Source organism: Neoarius graeffei, chromosome 14 (assembly GCF_027579695.1).
Source record: "Neoarius graeffei isolate fNeoGra1 chromosome 14, fNeoGra1.pri, whole genome shotgun sequence".
Taxonomy (NCBI): domain Eukaryota; kingdom Metazoa; phylum Chordata; class Actinopteri; order Siluriformes; family Ariidae; genus Neoarius; species Neoarius graeffei.
Window position 1 is genome coordinate 66,522,769 of NC_083582.1, and position 16,911 is coordinate 66,539,679.

Here is a 16,911-nt window from a genome sequence, read left to right on the forward strand (position 1 = left end):
TTGTTAATGTTGTCATGCTGTTTGCACTCGTCTGTTTTCTGCACCTTGTTTTTGTGACCTTTCAGAACAAGGTGTTCATGCTATGCTCTGCATGTTCACACAAGTCAGGGGTGAAAGGTCACTGCATCGGTCTTGTTAATGACCAACCTTGTGATGTTGGTTACTTAAGAGTGACTTTTTCTAAGAACAGCCCAAAAAGAGCATATTCAGGAAACTCACCATCTCAGAATTTAATCACAATTTGTTGTTATTATAGAGTCTAGGGATAGGAATAGAAAATTTTACTAACCTTGACCAGATTAACCCCTTCCCGGCCGGATGGGCCACGCCCAAAATTTGGAGGTCCGACCACGGGTATGACATTCATGTTGGTTTAAATTGAATATTTTCAAAGATCCCATGATTCTGATTGCTTTTTCTGAGAGAGCATATGGGTGATCTATAAATTGCTTCCAAAAAAATTTGCGGGGGTGCGAAGCGTATCCACACTAGCGCCACCTACATTTGGCACGGACGACTATCTGGCTACCTAGAATTAAGGCTCCAAATAAAATACCGTAAAATACCAAATAATAGCCCGGGCGATTATTTGTCTCAATCACGTAAGAGACCCGGCGCGTATTAGAGACTAGGCGGCTATTTGGAACAGGCGATTAATTCCTTCTTCACAAATACCTTCCCCAAAATCTACCTCAAAATCATTCTCAGATAGGCCTACTTTTAACCAGTATAACTTACAGTTTGTTTAGAGTTAGATTACAGATAGCACGGTGCCGACTTCGGGGAATTTTGAAGACGCAGAATGCATCTTCGCATGGCACAGTCGGGGTGGATAAAGGATAAATCACACACCTTTTCCTGTTAATGACTAGTTAAGCGCATGCTTTACAAAATAATCAAGAAACCACACCATTGTCTGTGCGCAGCACTGTGATTTAATTACTCTGCAAAGTTATGGTCACTTGCTATCACCCTCACCCATGCAGCCTCCACCCTTTGCGCTTCGCCATGTCTGTCAATCTGAATGGAGGGCGCGACGTTGAAGCAACATAATTAGGGTGCGAAGTGTCAAACCAAAGGGTTTTTTCTTATGCTGAAAAATAAGTGACCTGCAGTGGCTACATACTGTCATCTTGCATCACGTTTCTCTCCAAGACGTCTCCCTATTTGGCCGATATGAGCCTATTCCCCGAGTGAGTTGGTACGGTGGCTCGACCCCGTAGAAAACTTAAAGTTCGGATGAAAGTTAGTTGAATAGGTTACTGACTTGTAGGCCTACATGTTGCCTGCCTGACGCGTGCTTCTGCCCAACTTGCACGACAGATTACTTGTTGAAAAGGCCCCTTGGATTAGATTGGCCGCGAGCAGACTGAAATGCATGTTAGAACGCTCTCACCTTTTTTGTAAAGCATCTTCCAGATCCGAATGGGTAAGGGCAAGTGAAATGGTATAAGGTCTTTAATAAAACTCAGTGTGTGCTTTGACGCATGCATTCGGCAATTTAGGTCGTTTAACAGAAGCAGCAGTCCAACCTTGGAAACCCGCAGTCCTCAATGTCACCACACACGCTGGCTTTCGTTGGGTATACCCAAAGGGGTGGCTAAGACATCTGTCAAAAGTTACGGAGTTGCATTCCTCAAGAAATATTACGGTAGACCAAGATTATAACATTGAAATGGCATGTTTATTATCACGTAACAAAATGTTGTAAACAGTATTATAGAAATAATTTCATTCATTCATTCATTCATATTGTTTCGGTAGAAAACTATGCAATGCAAAATCGTTTAAACACCAGAAAACCAGAAAAGTGCTGGGCCTCAAGATTCTAGATAGAACGTTCGGACGCTTTTTTTTTTTTTAGACCCCGGCGAGTATTCGGAACCGGCCTTTATTTGTCAAAACACACGCGTACACCCGGCCGTTAAAGGGAACTCGGCGGTTAATTGGAACTCAGCTATTATTTGGTATTTTACGGTATGCAACTATATCCCAAGGATTTTTTTGTTGTTTTCTACTGCTGCATATGTAAGTAAGCTAAATCAAATGAGAAAACAATGGGACTAGTGAGAATAATTTAGAAAATCTAAAAAAAAAAAATAATGAAAATCCTTGCCGACACCCTACTTCGGGCCACGCCCACAAAAATACTCATTATCCCATACAAACAACTAGTTCTAAAAGTTGAACCAAAAGGTAGGCTATCTATTTTCTTTAGAAAGTTTGTGGGTAACATTGTTGGTAGGCTAATATTAACACATTTATAAGCTTGATTTTCCATCTTCGCCCATGGCATTTTGACCCCTAAACTGTACCTAGATGTGGATAAACTGATCTATGATACTAGAAGTTTTATTGGAATTGTATTTTCTGACTTCTTTTCTGCTATTTATAAAATATTTTAGATGTTATTGTACTTCACAAAAATACATACACTTACTGAAAGTGTAATGATGTTTAAATTTTCACCGACTAGGTATCTTGTAACACAGCAACGTTGAGGCCTTATCAAAGTGACAAATTTTTTCTGCTTCTCAGCTTGAAAAAGATCACTTCATGGTCACTGAAATTTTAGCCAGTTTATCATTGAAAGAGGTCTTAAAATGGGTTAGAGTCATATTATAGATCTCATGCACACTACTATACACGTTGGTATCCTAGACAAAGGAATAGCATTGTAGTGCTCCAAATGACGTTACAACGTAGTCTTGCCTACGTTACGCAGTTTGCACTGCGTATTTTGCATTGTGTAAGCCCAAGTGGCTGTGTGGGTAAGTTCTCTTTACACTTCAATTTGGTTTCATAATAATTGATGGAAAATTGATTTATGCCTGTCAATTTGTTTTCTTCTGTCTCTCTTTCAAACAAAATCAGACAAAATATCAAACACAATATATCAAAACTAGGGCTGTAACGATATGCGTATCGAAACCGAAGTCGCGATACGCAGAGCCACGATCCGTATCGCGATACAAGAAGGCAGAATCGCGGTACACCCTTTCAAACTTCTCCTCAGCCCAAAAACAGAGGCGCTTCCAAACTTCAATTTATGAATACTTTACTTTTTATTTAAATTACATTTTAAACTTACTTAAATTACTTTTATTTTTTTATATCTATTAGTAAGTCGTTTTTTCGCCGACCTGCGACAATCTTCTGCGAGTCACGCAACGTCCACACTCGCCACTGGCAGAGCATTCATTTCTTTTAAGCGGTCGCCATTCTGGTTGCGACACAGGGAGCGAATCTGTAAACAAGCAGCTCATTGGCTGGCTAGGTGTGCCACAAGCCAATCACAATCACTCGACCAGAAAGGCATGCAGTGTTGCCAGATTGGGCAGGTTTAGGTGCTTTTTGGCTGGTTTTGAACATATTTTGGGGTGGAAAACGTTAGCAATATCTGGCAACACTGAAGGCATGTCTGCTTGGGCGGAAGCCTTCTGCGGCAGTTACATTTTGACACGCGAGCAATGTTTCACCATAAAAATTCCGTAATTTCCATCTGTTTTCTGCGATCACAGAAAATCATTGGCCCTATGAGAGTGAGACAGTGAGAGCCACCCCCCCAAAAAAAATCTTAACGGATTTACACGATTTGGAAAAATGACTTTTGGGCAATTCCATGTAAATGTCAACCTCACCATGCAAAAATAAAGCAGCATGTAATACATCAAAACCACTCCCAGAGATATCACCTAGGCCTGTATTTTACAGATGTGAATAAGTTGAACCAATTTGTAACCAACCTAATATGTCACTGTCAGTCTTTCTTTCTTATAATGTAAAACCCAAGCTACAATCAACTTTGATCATGTACAATTCTATATTATTGCCACAAGCCACAGAAATGTATGCAAAAATCCACAAAACAGCAAAACAATAGCCATTCTAAATATTAAGAACTTTGATAGTTTTAGCTGATATTTAGAGAGTTTTTCAAAGGGTTATGGTGGTTAAATTGCTGATTTTCTAAACATATGCCATGTCTATTTCAGACGCGTCACATCCGTAACGGAATTTCGTCACATCCATAACGCTGACTTTTCCTTCCGAAACTCTGCATGAAATACAAAATATTTTAAACAAAGATTTTTTTAATATTCACCTTGGACCCCTCTATCAAACGGATATCTCCATTTCGACATTAGGTTTACAGTTTCACAGAGTTTGATAAAAATGTACAGTCACCCAAGAAAAGTGATACCTTTTCTGTCACATCCATAACGCATCTTTTATTGGCATTTTCTGGCATGCCCTAGATGTACTATGGGAATTGTTCTTGTTCTATCATTTCTCCAGTATGGTACAGCCTTAAAATATGCAACACCTGTTTAAATACTGGGAGACAATAAAACATGCACTGGGTCATTTGTTGCCATTTTGAGTTCAAGTGTCACGTCCAGAACGCTGGAATTGCTCTTTTTCAGAACCGAAAAAAACAGAGCTTCCAGCTCAACAGTATTATTTTGAGAAATAAAACAATCTTTGGATATACATTTGTTCATTTTTGCATACATATTACTCATTCTCTGCAGTGGTCTGAATTATTTGTTATTAAATAGTTAATGTAAGTAAGTAAATGTTAATAAGTCAAATTTACTACTTTAAAAAAACATTTTAAAAAAAAAATCGTGGGCGTATCGAATCGTGGGTCAAAAATTGCAATACGAATCGAATCATGAGTTGGGTGTATCGTTACAGCCCTAATCAAAACCTACCATTCAGATTAGTGTTCAGAAGTTGAAGTTGCATCCTTTTCTAGGGTTAAAATGGAAAGGTGCATCTTCCGTGATGGCAAATTTGGAAAATGCAGTTTATCGTCAACAAAGCCAAAGGATGTTCCAACTGAAGTTTGTAACATGGCTTACTCTGTTGCATCTCATGGGTCTAACTTGAAAATAGACTCAGAAGGGACAACTGAAGTTGAACAGAGCCCGTCAAATAAGCTGTAAAGATGACATAATTTGTCCAAAACACAGACTTCAGCTTGGAATTTATTGGAAACCTGGAAAAGCATGTCAACATCCAAACCATCCTTCAAATAAAAAAGGTTAAGTCATCTTCACTCCGTTCTGGAACTGTGTCCATTTGTAATCAGTTAGACATTCCAATTGGCTCACCAATATGTACTTCTTGTCACAAGGACCCTCATCAGTGCAAAAAAGTTCTGAAAACTCCTGAACATCAACTATGACCTAAACCAAAACAGACAAGTACTCCTGTAAATGAGTCTGTGTATGATATCGATGACATTCCACTTGCTATATCCATTAGTGCAATGGGATCAAATAGTGATGTTGTCTCTGACATTTCAGATTTGGATGCATCCTACCGTTTTGAGGCCAGTGACTCTTTGAATGACATTTTACCAGTTATAAACTCAAACTTAACACCAGTAAAATCAAGGAATAATGCCTCTAGAACAAATGGGAGATCGTCGTAGAAACGCCCTTATAAACAAGTACAAGAAATGTGCACTACAATGCTATTCCTTTGCCTAGGATACCAACATGTATAGTAGTGTGCATGAGATCTATAATATGACTAACCCATTTTAAGACCTCTTTCAATGATAAACTGGCTAAAATTTCAGTGACCATGAAGTGATCTTTTTCAAGCTGAGAAGCAGAAAAAATGTGTCACTTTGATAAGGCCTCAACGTTGCTGTGTTACAAGATACCTAGTCGGTGAAAACTTAAATATCACACTTTCAGTAAGTGTATGTATCTTTGTGAAGTACAATAACATCTAAAATATTTTATAAATAGCAGAAAAGAAGTCAGAAAATACAATTCCAATAAAACTTCTAGTATCATAGATCAGTTTATCCACATCTAGGTACAGTTTAGGGGTCAAAATGCCATGGGCGAAGATGGAAAATCAAACTTGTGTGTTAATATTAGCCTACCAACAATGTTACCCACAAACTTTCTATCAAAAATAGATAGCCTACCTTTTGGTTCAACTTTTAGAACTAGTTGTTTGTATGGGATAATGAGAATATTTTTGTGGGCGTGGCCCGAAGTAGGGTGTCGGCAAGGATTTTCATTATTTTTTTTATTAGATTTTCTAAATTATTCTCACTAGTCCCATTGTGTTCTCATTTGATTTAGCTTACTTACATATGCAGCAGTAGAAAACAACAAAAAAATCCTTGGGATATAGTTGCATATTTTATTTGGAGCCTTAATTCTAGGTAGCCAGATAGTCGTCCATGCCAAATGTAGGTGGCGCTAGTGTGGATACGCTTCGCACCCCCACAAATTTTTTGGAAGCAATTTATAGATCACCCATATGCTCTCTCAGAAAAAGCAATCAGAATCATGGGATCTTTGAAAATATTCAATTTAAACCAACATGAAGGTCATACCCGTGGTCGGACCTCCAAATTTTGGGCGTGGCCCATCCGGCCGGGAAGGGGTTAATCTGGTCAAGGTTAGTAAAATTTTCTATTCCTATCCCTAGACTCTATAATAACAAATTGATTAAATTCTGAGATGGTGAGTTTCCTGAAGTGGGCTGTTCTTAAAAAAAAAAGTCACTCTTGAAGTTCAGACACAGGAACAACGGTTTGTGTTCATAAAGTTAGATTGGTTTAATTTGCTTATGCAAATTATTTTTTTTAAATCATGTTTTTGGGTGTTTTATTTCCCACTTCCCTGCATAATAGGTTGATTTTAGGAGTAAAATGTCTGCAAGTAATGTAGCTTTTTTTTTTCGCGGCCCAAATCCTGCGCTCCAATTGGCTGGTGAGCGGGTCCTTGTCCTACGGTACGGACCCCGGTTACATGGAATCAAATTTTGTGCCAAAATGTTCATACAATACTTTTGAAATATCAAACAAAAGCGACAAATCAAAATACAAAGAGTCAATTTTTTTAGACTGGCAAACAAATTATTCGTGTAATCGTGCAAAATATATCAGTCTATTACTCTTCAGAAACTTTTTAATTTTTGTTCCGGGTCTTTCTCAGTTTTGTTTGACGCAATTTATTTTGGTTGCGATTCCAGCTCTCGTTTGCGCTCCCTGACTTTTTGCTTGCAGTTTTGGCACAAACTTGACGTGTGGGTGGGCTGTCCAGGAATGCATTCCCATTGGCTAACTTGTGTTTGACTGACAGCTACGCTCAGCCATTCCCTACTCGGATTCTGGCGGACTGTTTGACGAGTGACCGATCCATTGACGGTAAACAAGGATCAAGTGGACTTCAGTGGCGACTATGATATTGAATTAATTCAACAAAGTGTAAATTCGGTGGCAATAAGTAGGTAGGCATTTGTGCAATGTGCCTCATATTTAAATAAAACAGCTCATGTTGATAAATCAGTGTGCTGCAATCAGCAACAGCGAGTGACTTTTCACTGAAACAGCTCATGGACTGCAAGAGGTTCGAGAATTGTCACCTCGGCCTCATTAGGGTTTCTATAACCTTGTATGGACTTCCTGTGGTTTGGGCGCGAAAACCCAGTTTGTCAGATTGCGTGCAAGAGAGGCAGATGCAAGTGCAGATATGTTAAATACACAGTGCGATATGAGCATAAAGTGCATGAAACGCACACAACAGGCAAACAGTCTGAAACAGCAGGCAAAGTCGTAATCGAGGAAACGGGCAGGAGCTCGATCGAGGCGCGGAGAGAATATCAGAGGCAAAACTACACAAGATCAAGGGACGAGAAACAGGAGTCGAAAAGCCAGGAGGTCAACAAGGACAGGGAACCAGGCTCAGTAAGGCACACTAGACGCGGCGTAATACCTCGCATCATCCTTGCATGGGCGCAGTCCTTAAATAGCCCAAACCTAGCTCATTGATTAAAGACAGGTGTTCTTTGTTAGCGTGCGTGCCACAGCTTGTTAGGCACACGTCCTGCGTGCGCACTTCAGGTGCACTAGCCAAGGTGCGCAGGACTGACAGTTCTGCGTAAGCGCAACACGATCACACTAGAAAGCATGGTCAAGCTGCCAGTGTAGCTGTAGCCTTTTTAGCTGTGAATTACGAGTATTTCCTCACGTTAATAATTCACCATGCCAAAACAAGCAAAACTTTCCTCCTTTTGACATGGAGAGGTAAGCAATTACATAATTTATCCATCAAAGCTGCATTTTGTGGCTTCGAAGCGGTTTTAGTGTGCTGTTTCTAGAACAAAACATCAAGAAAACGTGGAAGAAACGGCAATAATAGAAGAGCCGGTTTCTAAGCTGCCTAAAACTAGCAACGGTAATTATTTTCTGTTACATAATGCACTCAGGCTGCCAGTCAGTGTGTGACCCCCCTTTGAAAAATCCTAGCTACAGCCCTGACCTGGAGGACACAGAGCGCCAGTTCGTAGGAAACAGGGAATCAACAAGATTTAAAAAAAAAAAAAAAAAGATTCTCTAGCCTTATGACATCCAGGCTTAAAGCAATATTTGGACTAGGGATGTTAACCGATGACCGTTTGACCGAATCAACGTCAACCGGTTAATTTTTTTTGGTTGTTGGTTAAAAAAAATAAATAAATAGTTTTGAAGCTGCCGATTTTGGAGCGGAGAACCTGGAATTCTGTGTTGTAAACGCTTGGGGCATGCCATGCAGTGTAATGACGACAGCTGACAAATCAGAAACACCCATTCGGTCATGTCCTGCCCTCCCGCCCCAGTTGAAGACAGCTGCCACTCGGTCAAAGAAAAAAGTCTCAGTGTTGGATTTACATTTTACTACGATGTTAACCAGGTATGTAACATCAAGGAAATCCTTGACTATCAAAGAAAACAAGAACACGGCGCATGAATGAAGTCGATGGTTGATTAGTCTGGTGAATATTAATGTCAACGTAATAATAATACTCAAGATCTGAACTAAAACCTGGTTACTCACTGATGTTACTTAGCATCAGACAGTTGCTATATTAGCTTAGCGGCTAATCAGCTCAGCTCCAGCTATCCCATTCCCAATGGCTGTGCACAATTAGCAGCCATGTAACCGTAATATCAGTAGCTGGAAAACAATTGCAGTATGAGGTCTCCGTGGCTCACTTCGAAGAAAAGTGCCGAGTCCGTAGCAGTATGCAATATCAACACAGCCTACTGCAGTTAACTGGAAACAGCAGGGGCCGTATCGCTAAAGCGTCCTATCTACAATAAAAAGTTAAGATGGGACAAGTGTATGATAGGATTGTTTTCAATAGGCTACTCAATGCAAGCACCTGCAGTGACTGAGCTAAAGCTTGCCGCTTAGAAAATGACGGCAATTTATTGAGAACATGTTCACACTGATATTTTTAATGCCAAGTTGCAACTTAAAAGTGCGTGCCCCTTGCTGACACGGCCATTTGTCCTCCGCTCCAATACAAACCCCTCGACATCAGTGCCGCGTTTGACTAAATGTTTCGCGCTGTAGAAAAGGTAAATGTGAGTGGAGGGCAGCGACTGGGACTGAATGTGCGGATGCTCGCGGTTAGATTTAGAAGAGATTCTAATAATTCCAATTCTAGAATTTTAAGCTCATAGGTTAACCGACTTTGACCGGCTAATGAGGCTCGGTCAAGATTTTTTTTTAGTTTTCGCCATCCCTAATTTGTACAATTTATTTATCTAACTTCGTCTGGTAAATACAATAACGGATAGGCAGGGACACCACGACAGTAAAAACCAATTACTGTGGGCCCAAAAAAAAAAAAAAAAAAAAAAAGTACAGTAAAAAAAAAAAAAAAATTACATCCCAATCGAATCCTATGATGAGTCAACTAAAGGCCAATTTATGCTGACAACCCAGTCCTCGCAAATAGTGTCGCAGACAGTGTCTACGTAGCTCCCCCACCTTCGCAGACGCTCTGCGCGCACCTCCCAAAAATTGTGACCACCGCAGAAGCCTCGCAGACAAGAGGGCTCCGATTGGTCCACTCTACATCCGCTGTACACGCACTTCCACTTCCCTACTTTACCGGTTTGGTTTGTTTTCACTACCGCCATTTTTAAAAGCACGAGCGAAGATGGAGCAGCACGAAGAGCGGTTGATCGAGGAAGTACGTACATCTACACGACTCCAGTTCTCATCATTATAAGTAACTGGAGGATAAACACTCCACTAACCACACCCACCAACTACTCCTAGCGATTTCGCGACTTCGTGCCCCCTTGCGTTGTGGCAGTGAATAAATATGACGCACGCCTATTACTCCCCGCTCAACGATAAATTACAGCTGTCTGCGAAAAGCTGTCTGCGAAAGCCTTGTCGCAAGAGCATGCAGAGGCCTTAACAGGCAAAACCCATGACCTGCACCCCAATCAGTGCACTTACAGAGGGAGCATGGAGACATCTAGAACCCAAACTCAGCCCGAAGCGCACGGTTTAATACAGCACACCCAGCAACCTGAATACAAGCTAAACTGAATCAATTTATGTTCCTTGTTAGCAGCTGGAATTGTATCCACTCTTAACAATCCACCTTGCAGTGTTGGTGTTCACAACTGGGACCTGAACTCCGAATGATGTTATATGGACTGGATGTACAAGTCTAACTGGTTTACTCTGAACATCCACCTTACGATCTATCAAACTCCAGTGCCAACTTGTGCATCTTTATATACAGTGCATTCATTATAAATGACTCAAAAGCTCAGACTCGTTGAACCGCTCACACCACACGACTTATCACTTGCAATCAGTTGTTCCGTAGATGTAATGATGCACAGTCTACAAGAATGCTCACAGACAAGGTGCTCTTGCGCTCGCTCCCACACACACCTGGAGAGGTAGGGCTTTACTAATCCCAAAAATCAGCCGTCTCACGCGAGTGTGATTTTGCCACCATTTTTACACAGACTTAAATAAATAAATAAATAAATAAATAAATAAATAAAGGCTCAGCTGAGAAGACAGCTCCGCAAAGAGCGCTGTAGGTTCAGTAAAAAGAAACACACGCAGCCATTTTTACATTTTGCACCACCAAGAATCATGTCATTTTAGTCCCGTATGGATGCAAACGTCACCTCGCTGTTGTGCCAAAAACGACATCTGCTCTTACTTTAGTCCTGTAGGGCACATCAGTGACCCTTCTTCAGATACTAAACCTTTCCTGAGTCACAAAAACAAATGCTTCTCACACACTTGATCAATTTGGTTCATATCAAACTGAAATAAGAGCCAGCAGCTCTTCACTACTCCAGTCCCTCTTTGACAGCTTGTTGTGAAGTGTAGGATCATATGACCCCGTGACACAAATACACAGGTTTGCAGAAAACCAATTTAAACACGAAAACTCGCTCCTCTCATGGTCACGTTGTTGCTGTCCAGATGCGAGAGTTTTCACCGAGGAGATGTGGAAAGAAATTTATTACAGATGTCCCCCTGCGAAACTAACCCAATCATGGCTGTTTATCAGTCAGCACTTAACCACAAGCATGCACAAATTCCACTTGCTCTGAAATTAAAAACGTCCGACTTTTTTTTTTTTTAAAAACCAAAGGATGCTTGGGAAAAGGAAGTGTGTACAGGAAGCAAAAACTGCACCGACAAACCATCTGTGTCCAAAATCACTCACACTGTTCACTATTCCCTACTCACTCACTAAGGAATTCTATATATGGCCCTTTTCCACTACCCTTTTTCAGCTCGCTTCAGCCCGACACGGCTCGCGTTTCGACTACCAAAAAACAGCACGACTCGGCTCGCTTCAGCCCTGCTTAGCCCCTAAAACTCGCACCGTTTTGGAGTGGGGCTGAAGCAAGCCAAAGCGAGCCGAGTGAGGCTGGGGGCGTGAGCAGACACTCCCCTGTGCACTGATTGGTGAGGAGGAGTGTCCTCACATGCCCATACACTCCCCGCGAGCACGCTGGGATCTGTAAACACCGCAAACCCGGAAGAAGAATTACGAATTACGAGAATTATGAAGCCTTATGCGCCTCGCCTCATCTATACGCTCTTGCCAGTATCTGTTGGCGTTGTCGGTGACAACAAGCCACAGCACCAAGACCAGCAACACTAACGACTCCATGTCCTCCATGTTTATTGTTTACTATTCAGGTTGTGAGACTACCGCTTAAAAGCTCACTGATGTCACTGTTTGCGCTGCTTAACGACATCACGTTACGTCCACTCACTTTCGCTAACTCCACCCAATGTGTCCACCCACTTCCAGCCAGCACGGTTCAGCGCGGTTGTAGTCGAAATGCAACTCCAACAGCCCCGCTCAGCCCGACTCAGCATGGCACGGCTCAGCCGCGTTTGTAGTGGAAAAGCAGCAATAGTGAGCTCCTTGGTTTAAAAAGATAAAAATAAAACCCACACATGCACTGACAACACTCCATCAGACTTATTTACATCATTACTGTCACAATTAAAACGTGCCAGATCAGTCAGCTGGTGGGTTTTCAAAATAAATGCGCACACGTATTTTTGTGATAAATACATATACTGAGCGCATTTCCCACATGAATAAATACAAAGTGCTGTGTGTCTGCTGCATCTTTCAGTTCTTTTAAAATCAAGGCTGGATATTTTTCCTTGCCACTACCTTTTATTAAATCAAATTTGAGGCTTTTGATGAAATTCCTCGCTCTACACTAACTTATTCGTGTATTTTATCTAACATTCCATTTCAGCTTATTTTCTATTCTCTTATTTTTAACTGTACTTGAAATGTCCGTTTATGGGGAGTTTCTTCCTCTGTCAATTCACCCCAAGACACTTTTTCCAGCACGACCGCAATACATGACGGGAAATATTGCTTGGTTAGTGTCCATCGGTTGCACAATACTTTTCACGACGCATCATGGGATACTATGAGTGCACTATATAGGGTGCAGTAATTCTCACTATACATCAGGGGTGAAAGTAACTTATTTCTTGCCGTTACTATTATTTTGAGTCATACTGCGCGAGCGCAGCTCGCCCCGAAAAATACACCTAATTTATTATTGTCTACTTATCAAGCATTCACGAGGACTTCTTATCACTCAGTATAGTACTTTATCACACTATCACTTTCATCCACCTGTATCAGTCTTTGATTATAAATAAATTGCAAACACAATTTCAACAACACAATCGTTTTACTAACTTATTTTTTTAGCTGAACAGTTGAAAACTAACTTCATTTTGGACATTCTGTCTACTAAAACACTTTGGATACCAGCTGCGCACGTTGACACAGGATGGTTAAGCAGTGGCTCCGCGCACTCTCACACGCTGTCTGTCGAGTGAAACACGGAAGGAATTCACTTCAGACATAATTCAGAGACAGGTCAGAACGAGTTATATGCAATGTATAGTGAGGAAAACGCGTTGCTTTTGGTAAATTGACATTAGCTGGTGTGGTGTTATGCTGAAAATGCTTTTTTTTTTTCCCCAGAGACCGTACTATATTTTTCTTTCCGGTATGGCCAAATCTTTTAGTGGTACGCCAGACCGGCCAGGACCAGCTTACTTTCACCCCTGCTATACATTCAGACAGCGCTACAAAACGGCGAACTCGCTATATAGCAAGCGCTTTCAGACACAGGGTGTGATATACAGCGCCCTCCACAATTATTAGCACCCTTGGTTAAGATGTGTTAAAACCCTTAAAATAAAAATGACATTTTTATTGCAGAAGCACAGGGGTTTTTCTAGAAAAATTTAGTATGAGGGCGCTCACCATGACGAAGAAGCGAAGCGACGGGGGGGGGGATGGTGCCGGTTGTCCGTCCCACCCCCTCCGCCGTGCGAAGCCTTTGAAAAATTGAGGCTACAATGGGACATTCTGAGGCTATCTATCTGAGAGGGAAATTGTAACAAATTGTCAACATTGAAAAAGTAATCTTCTGCCCCGGACAGTCTTTGGCTTTCTTCCGTTTTGTGCCGCGGGATGACATCTTTAAATGCCCAAGTGTAAAAAAAAAAAAAACTCGAACTACTTTTGTCAAAAGCTCCCGCACCGGTGGGTGAAAGGTCATTCAGTCTCGAGAAATCTCGCTCTACAAGTCAGCTGACCTTGTATGTAACCCATGTCAAATCTCGCGAGAGCAGCCGCGACAAGTAAACAACTAAACAACATGGCACCTCAGTCTGGAAAACGCCAATTCGGATTGTTTTTGCACCGTCTGGCGGTGTATCTACTATGATTGGAATATTTTTGGAGTAATTATAACGTATTTGATGATCAGACACATTGTCACGTGGTGTTGCTGGGATGTTTTCACGGAGAAAAGATAGTTTTGAGAAAGACTGCATGTTGTGCAGTAGCATAGAAGTGCATGGCTTAAAGGGGAACAGAGGGCAATATATATAGAGAGTAAATATAACAATAAAACACACATTAACGAACCTTATTCAAGACTTACAAAAGTTTTTTGTTCTAAGGTTGGAAAGTTATAGTGTTTTGAAAGTAGCTCGAGCAAACTATTTCCGCAGTTTGAACAGCCCGCCATGATATTAATTTTATCCAATCAGAACGCACGTTCATTTTTTCTGCATAACACTCATGACGTATGTATGTGCCCAGTTATGTTGGCTCATTGAGGTTGGGAATAGCACGTGTGAAATACCCGTTTCTGCCTCTTGCGACGATTTCGCAAGTCCACGGGTGGCGCCCATCTCATTGCAGCAAGTAAATTCTGCTGGACTCATGAGCAACTCCACGTTACATTTTCCGCACGAGCACCACGCCGTGTCACCTGCACGCATACGCTCTGCCCCACGCCCGCCATGCCCATGGTCAGCATCAGTCTCATCCTCACCGTCATCCGAGCTTTCTTCTCTTATTTCATCACCGGAGTCGAGAGTACCTCTCCTAGGTTCAAACTGGTACCCTTCTAAGCCATAGCCTGCTTGCAGTGTGTCTTGCAGAATCTCTTCGTATGATTCGACAGAGCTGTCGCTTTCACTTGATGCACCTGACGCCATGATTACACGCTTCTCTCCTCTATTTCGGAGAGTTCCGCTAATGCAGTAGGTAGCGCTGACGTCACGGTCTTTTAAAAATGGCGACTCTTGTGCGGTTTAGCGTATAAAGTATTATATTTACAATTACCAAGATATTTCGTTGTTTTCTAGTATATAAATTTGATAGAATACGTTACTTTGTCACATCAGCAACTGTATATATTATATTTGGTACCCCTTTAAGTGTGACTTGGGGTTCAATCGGCATTTCGGTAAGAGGGCGCAGCGCCCCTGTTCCCCGGTTTAGACGAAAGCCTGGAAGCATAATCTCTCACTGAAAATTGTAGAAAAAAAAAAAAAAAAAAACTAACCCTGAACTCAAGTGAATTTAAAAAAATTCCTAAGAAATAATTCATTAAAAATCACCTGATCCACAATTATTAGCACCCATAACAATTCCTAGAGAATAAATGTAATTGAGGATATACTCGGTTTACTTCAAATGTACAACAAGATATCTCCAGGGGACGGGACGCACATTCTAGACCACGTTTAATTGGACGAAAACAAGACCAGTACAGGATGAGTCATCATTTTTTTCCTTTTTTATATACACATTTCCCTCTCCCAAAAAAGTTGCAAACTATACAAAAAAAAAAAAAAAAAAAAGAGGATTTCAGCTCAAACTTTTTGCCTCCTGTTTTTCCTAAATATAATATCATAGTGACCCTTGCTAACACTAAGGAGCAGGTAGAATAATCTGAGTGGAAAAAAAATTTTTGATTTGATGGACACTTTAAACGCTGAGAGTTAAATCCCAAATGGCTGTGTTCACTATCCGAGGGCACTACATACATAGGGTGCATGAAATAACGATTTATACTCACTAACTAGCAGGCTAGATCATTCATAAAAAGGCATTTAGGATGTGTGACTGTTAGCGTAATGTTACAGAGTGCTAGGTCAACCTGACATGCTAACGCTAATGCTAACCCAACCCATGCTAAAGCAGCAGCTAGCTTAGCTAGCAAAACAAGCAACGTTTCTCTCTCACACACATACTTGAATAAAAAGAAGTCGAATGCGCTTTACCTTCAGCCACATCTTCATCGACAGCTCCTTTCACCTGCGAGAAACACCACTGGAAGTCGTTCCCTCCACCGACCCCTGCAAACACACACACACACCATTACAGTCAGTTAAGTACATAAAAATAAAGCCTTGGGGAATAATGGAGGAAAAAACGAGTGCTTTAGAAAACTTCAGCTCCTAAAATAGCCATTTAAACGTAACCCAAGGCTAAAAGCTAACGCGGCTAAACGGTTTATTTGACGCTTAATTAAGAGAGTTAGCTCCGAGGCTAACCGGTTAGCTACAGCGGGATAAAAAGCTGTAGGCCGCGGTGCTAAACAGAGTCGCCCCCCCTCCACTCCTCCTCTTCTTCTTCCCTCTTACCCGCTTTCCCCATCCTGCCTCACCTGCCATTGCTTCGTTTCTACAGAGAATTCGGCGTCGAGCTCGCTTAGTCCGAGTCCTAGCACGTTACACTACCGTTGAACCACAGCGCAGGTCAATCGTAAGAAGATTGGGTTCGACGTGAGAATCGGAGCAAGCAGAATTGCCCCCGTGATTTTTATTCCTGGTCAAGATGGCGCACATCGCCAGTCGACATGATGCTGTGACGTCATTTAATAGGCGCTCCTCCAAAGCCTTCGAGAGCGTCCGAGCGGCGCACAGTCTGCGCATAAACGCTCATTATTTTTGGATGAGGCGCAGATCGCAGGAATGTGATGAAGGCAGTCTGACTTTGAGCCAAATATCACATCCATTGTCGCAAATGGAGAAGAAACAAACCCTCATTTTCCTGTTTTATGAACGAATTCAAAGTGTACTATTCTGTATTACTGAGTTCAAAAGACTGGCTGAAAGTATTTCTCATCAGATTTCAAAGTCATTATTCTCATCTCATTATCTGTAGCCGCTTTATCCTGTTCTACAGGGCCGCAGGCAAGCTGGATCCTATCCCAGCTGACTACGGGCGAAAGGCGAGGTACACCCTGGACAAGTCGCC

The 16,911-nt window shown here is 41.5% G+C and overlaps 1 protein-coding gene across 1 annotated transcript in view; it reads right to left on the reverse strand.

The window, feature by feature from the left end:
* Positions 1-16,513, reverse strand: part of ppp2r2d (protein phosphatase 2, regulatory subunit B, delta) — a 113,697-nt gene extending 97,184 nt beyond the window's left edge. The window contains exons 1-2 of the mRNA XM_060940252.1: positions 16,319-16,513; positions 15,933-16,007 (exon numbers count right to left, since the gene is read on the reverse strand). Of these exons, the coding sequence (XP_060796235.1) occupies positions 15,933-16,007; positions 16,319-16,325 (82 nt within the window). The 5' untranslated portion in view covers positions 16,326-16,513. The remainder of the gene's footprint in view (positions 1-15,932; positions 16,008-16,318) is intronic.
* Positions 16,514-16,911: the final 398 nt, after the last annotated feature.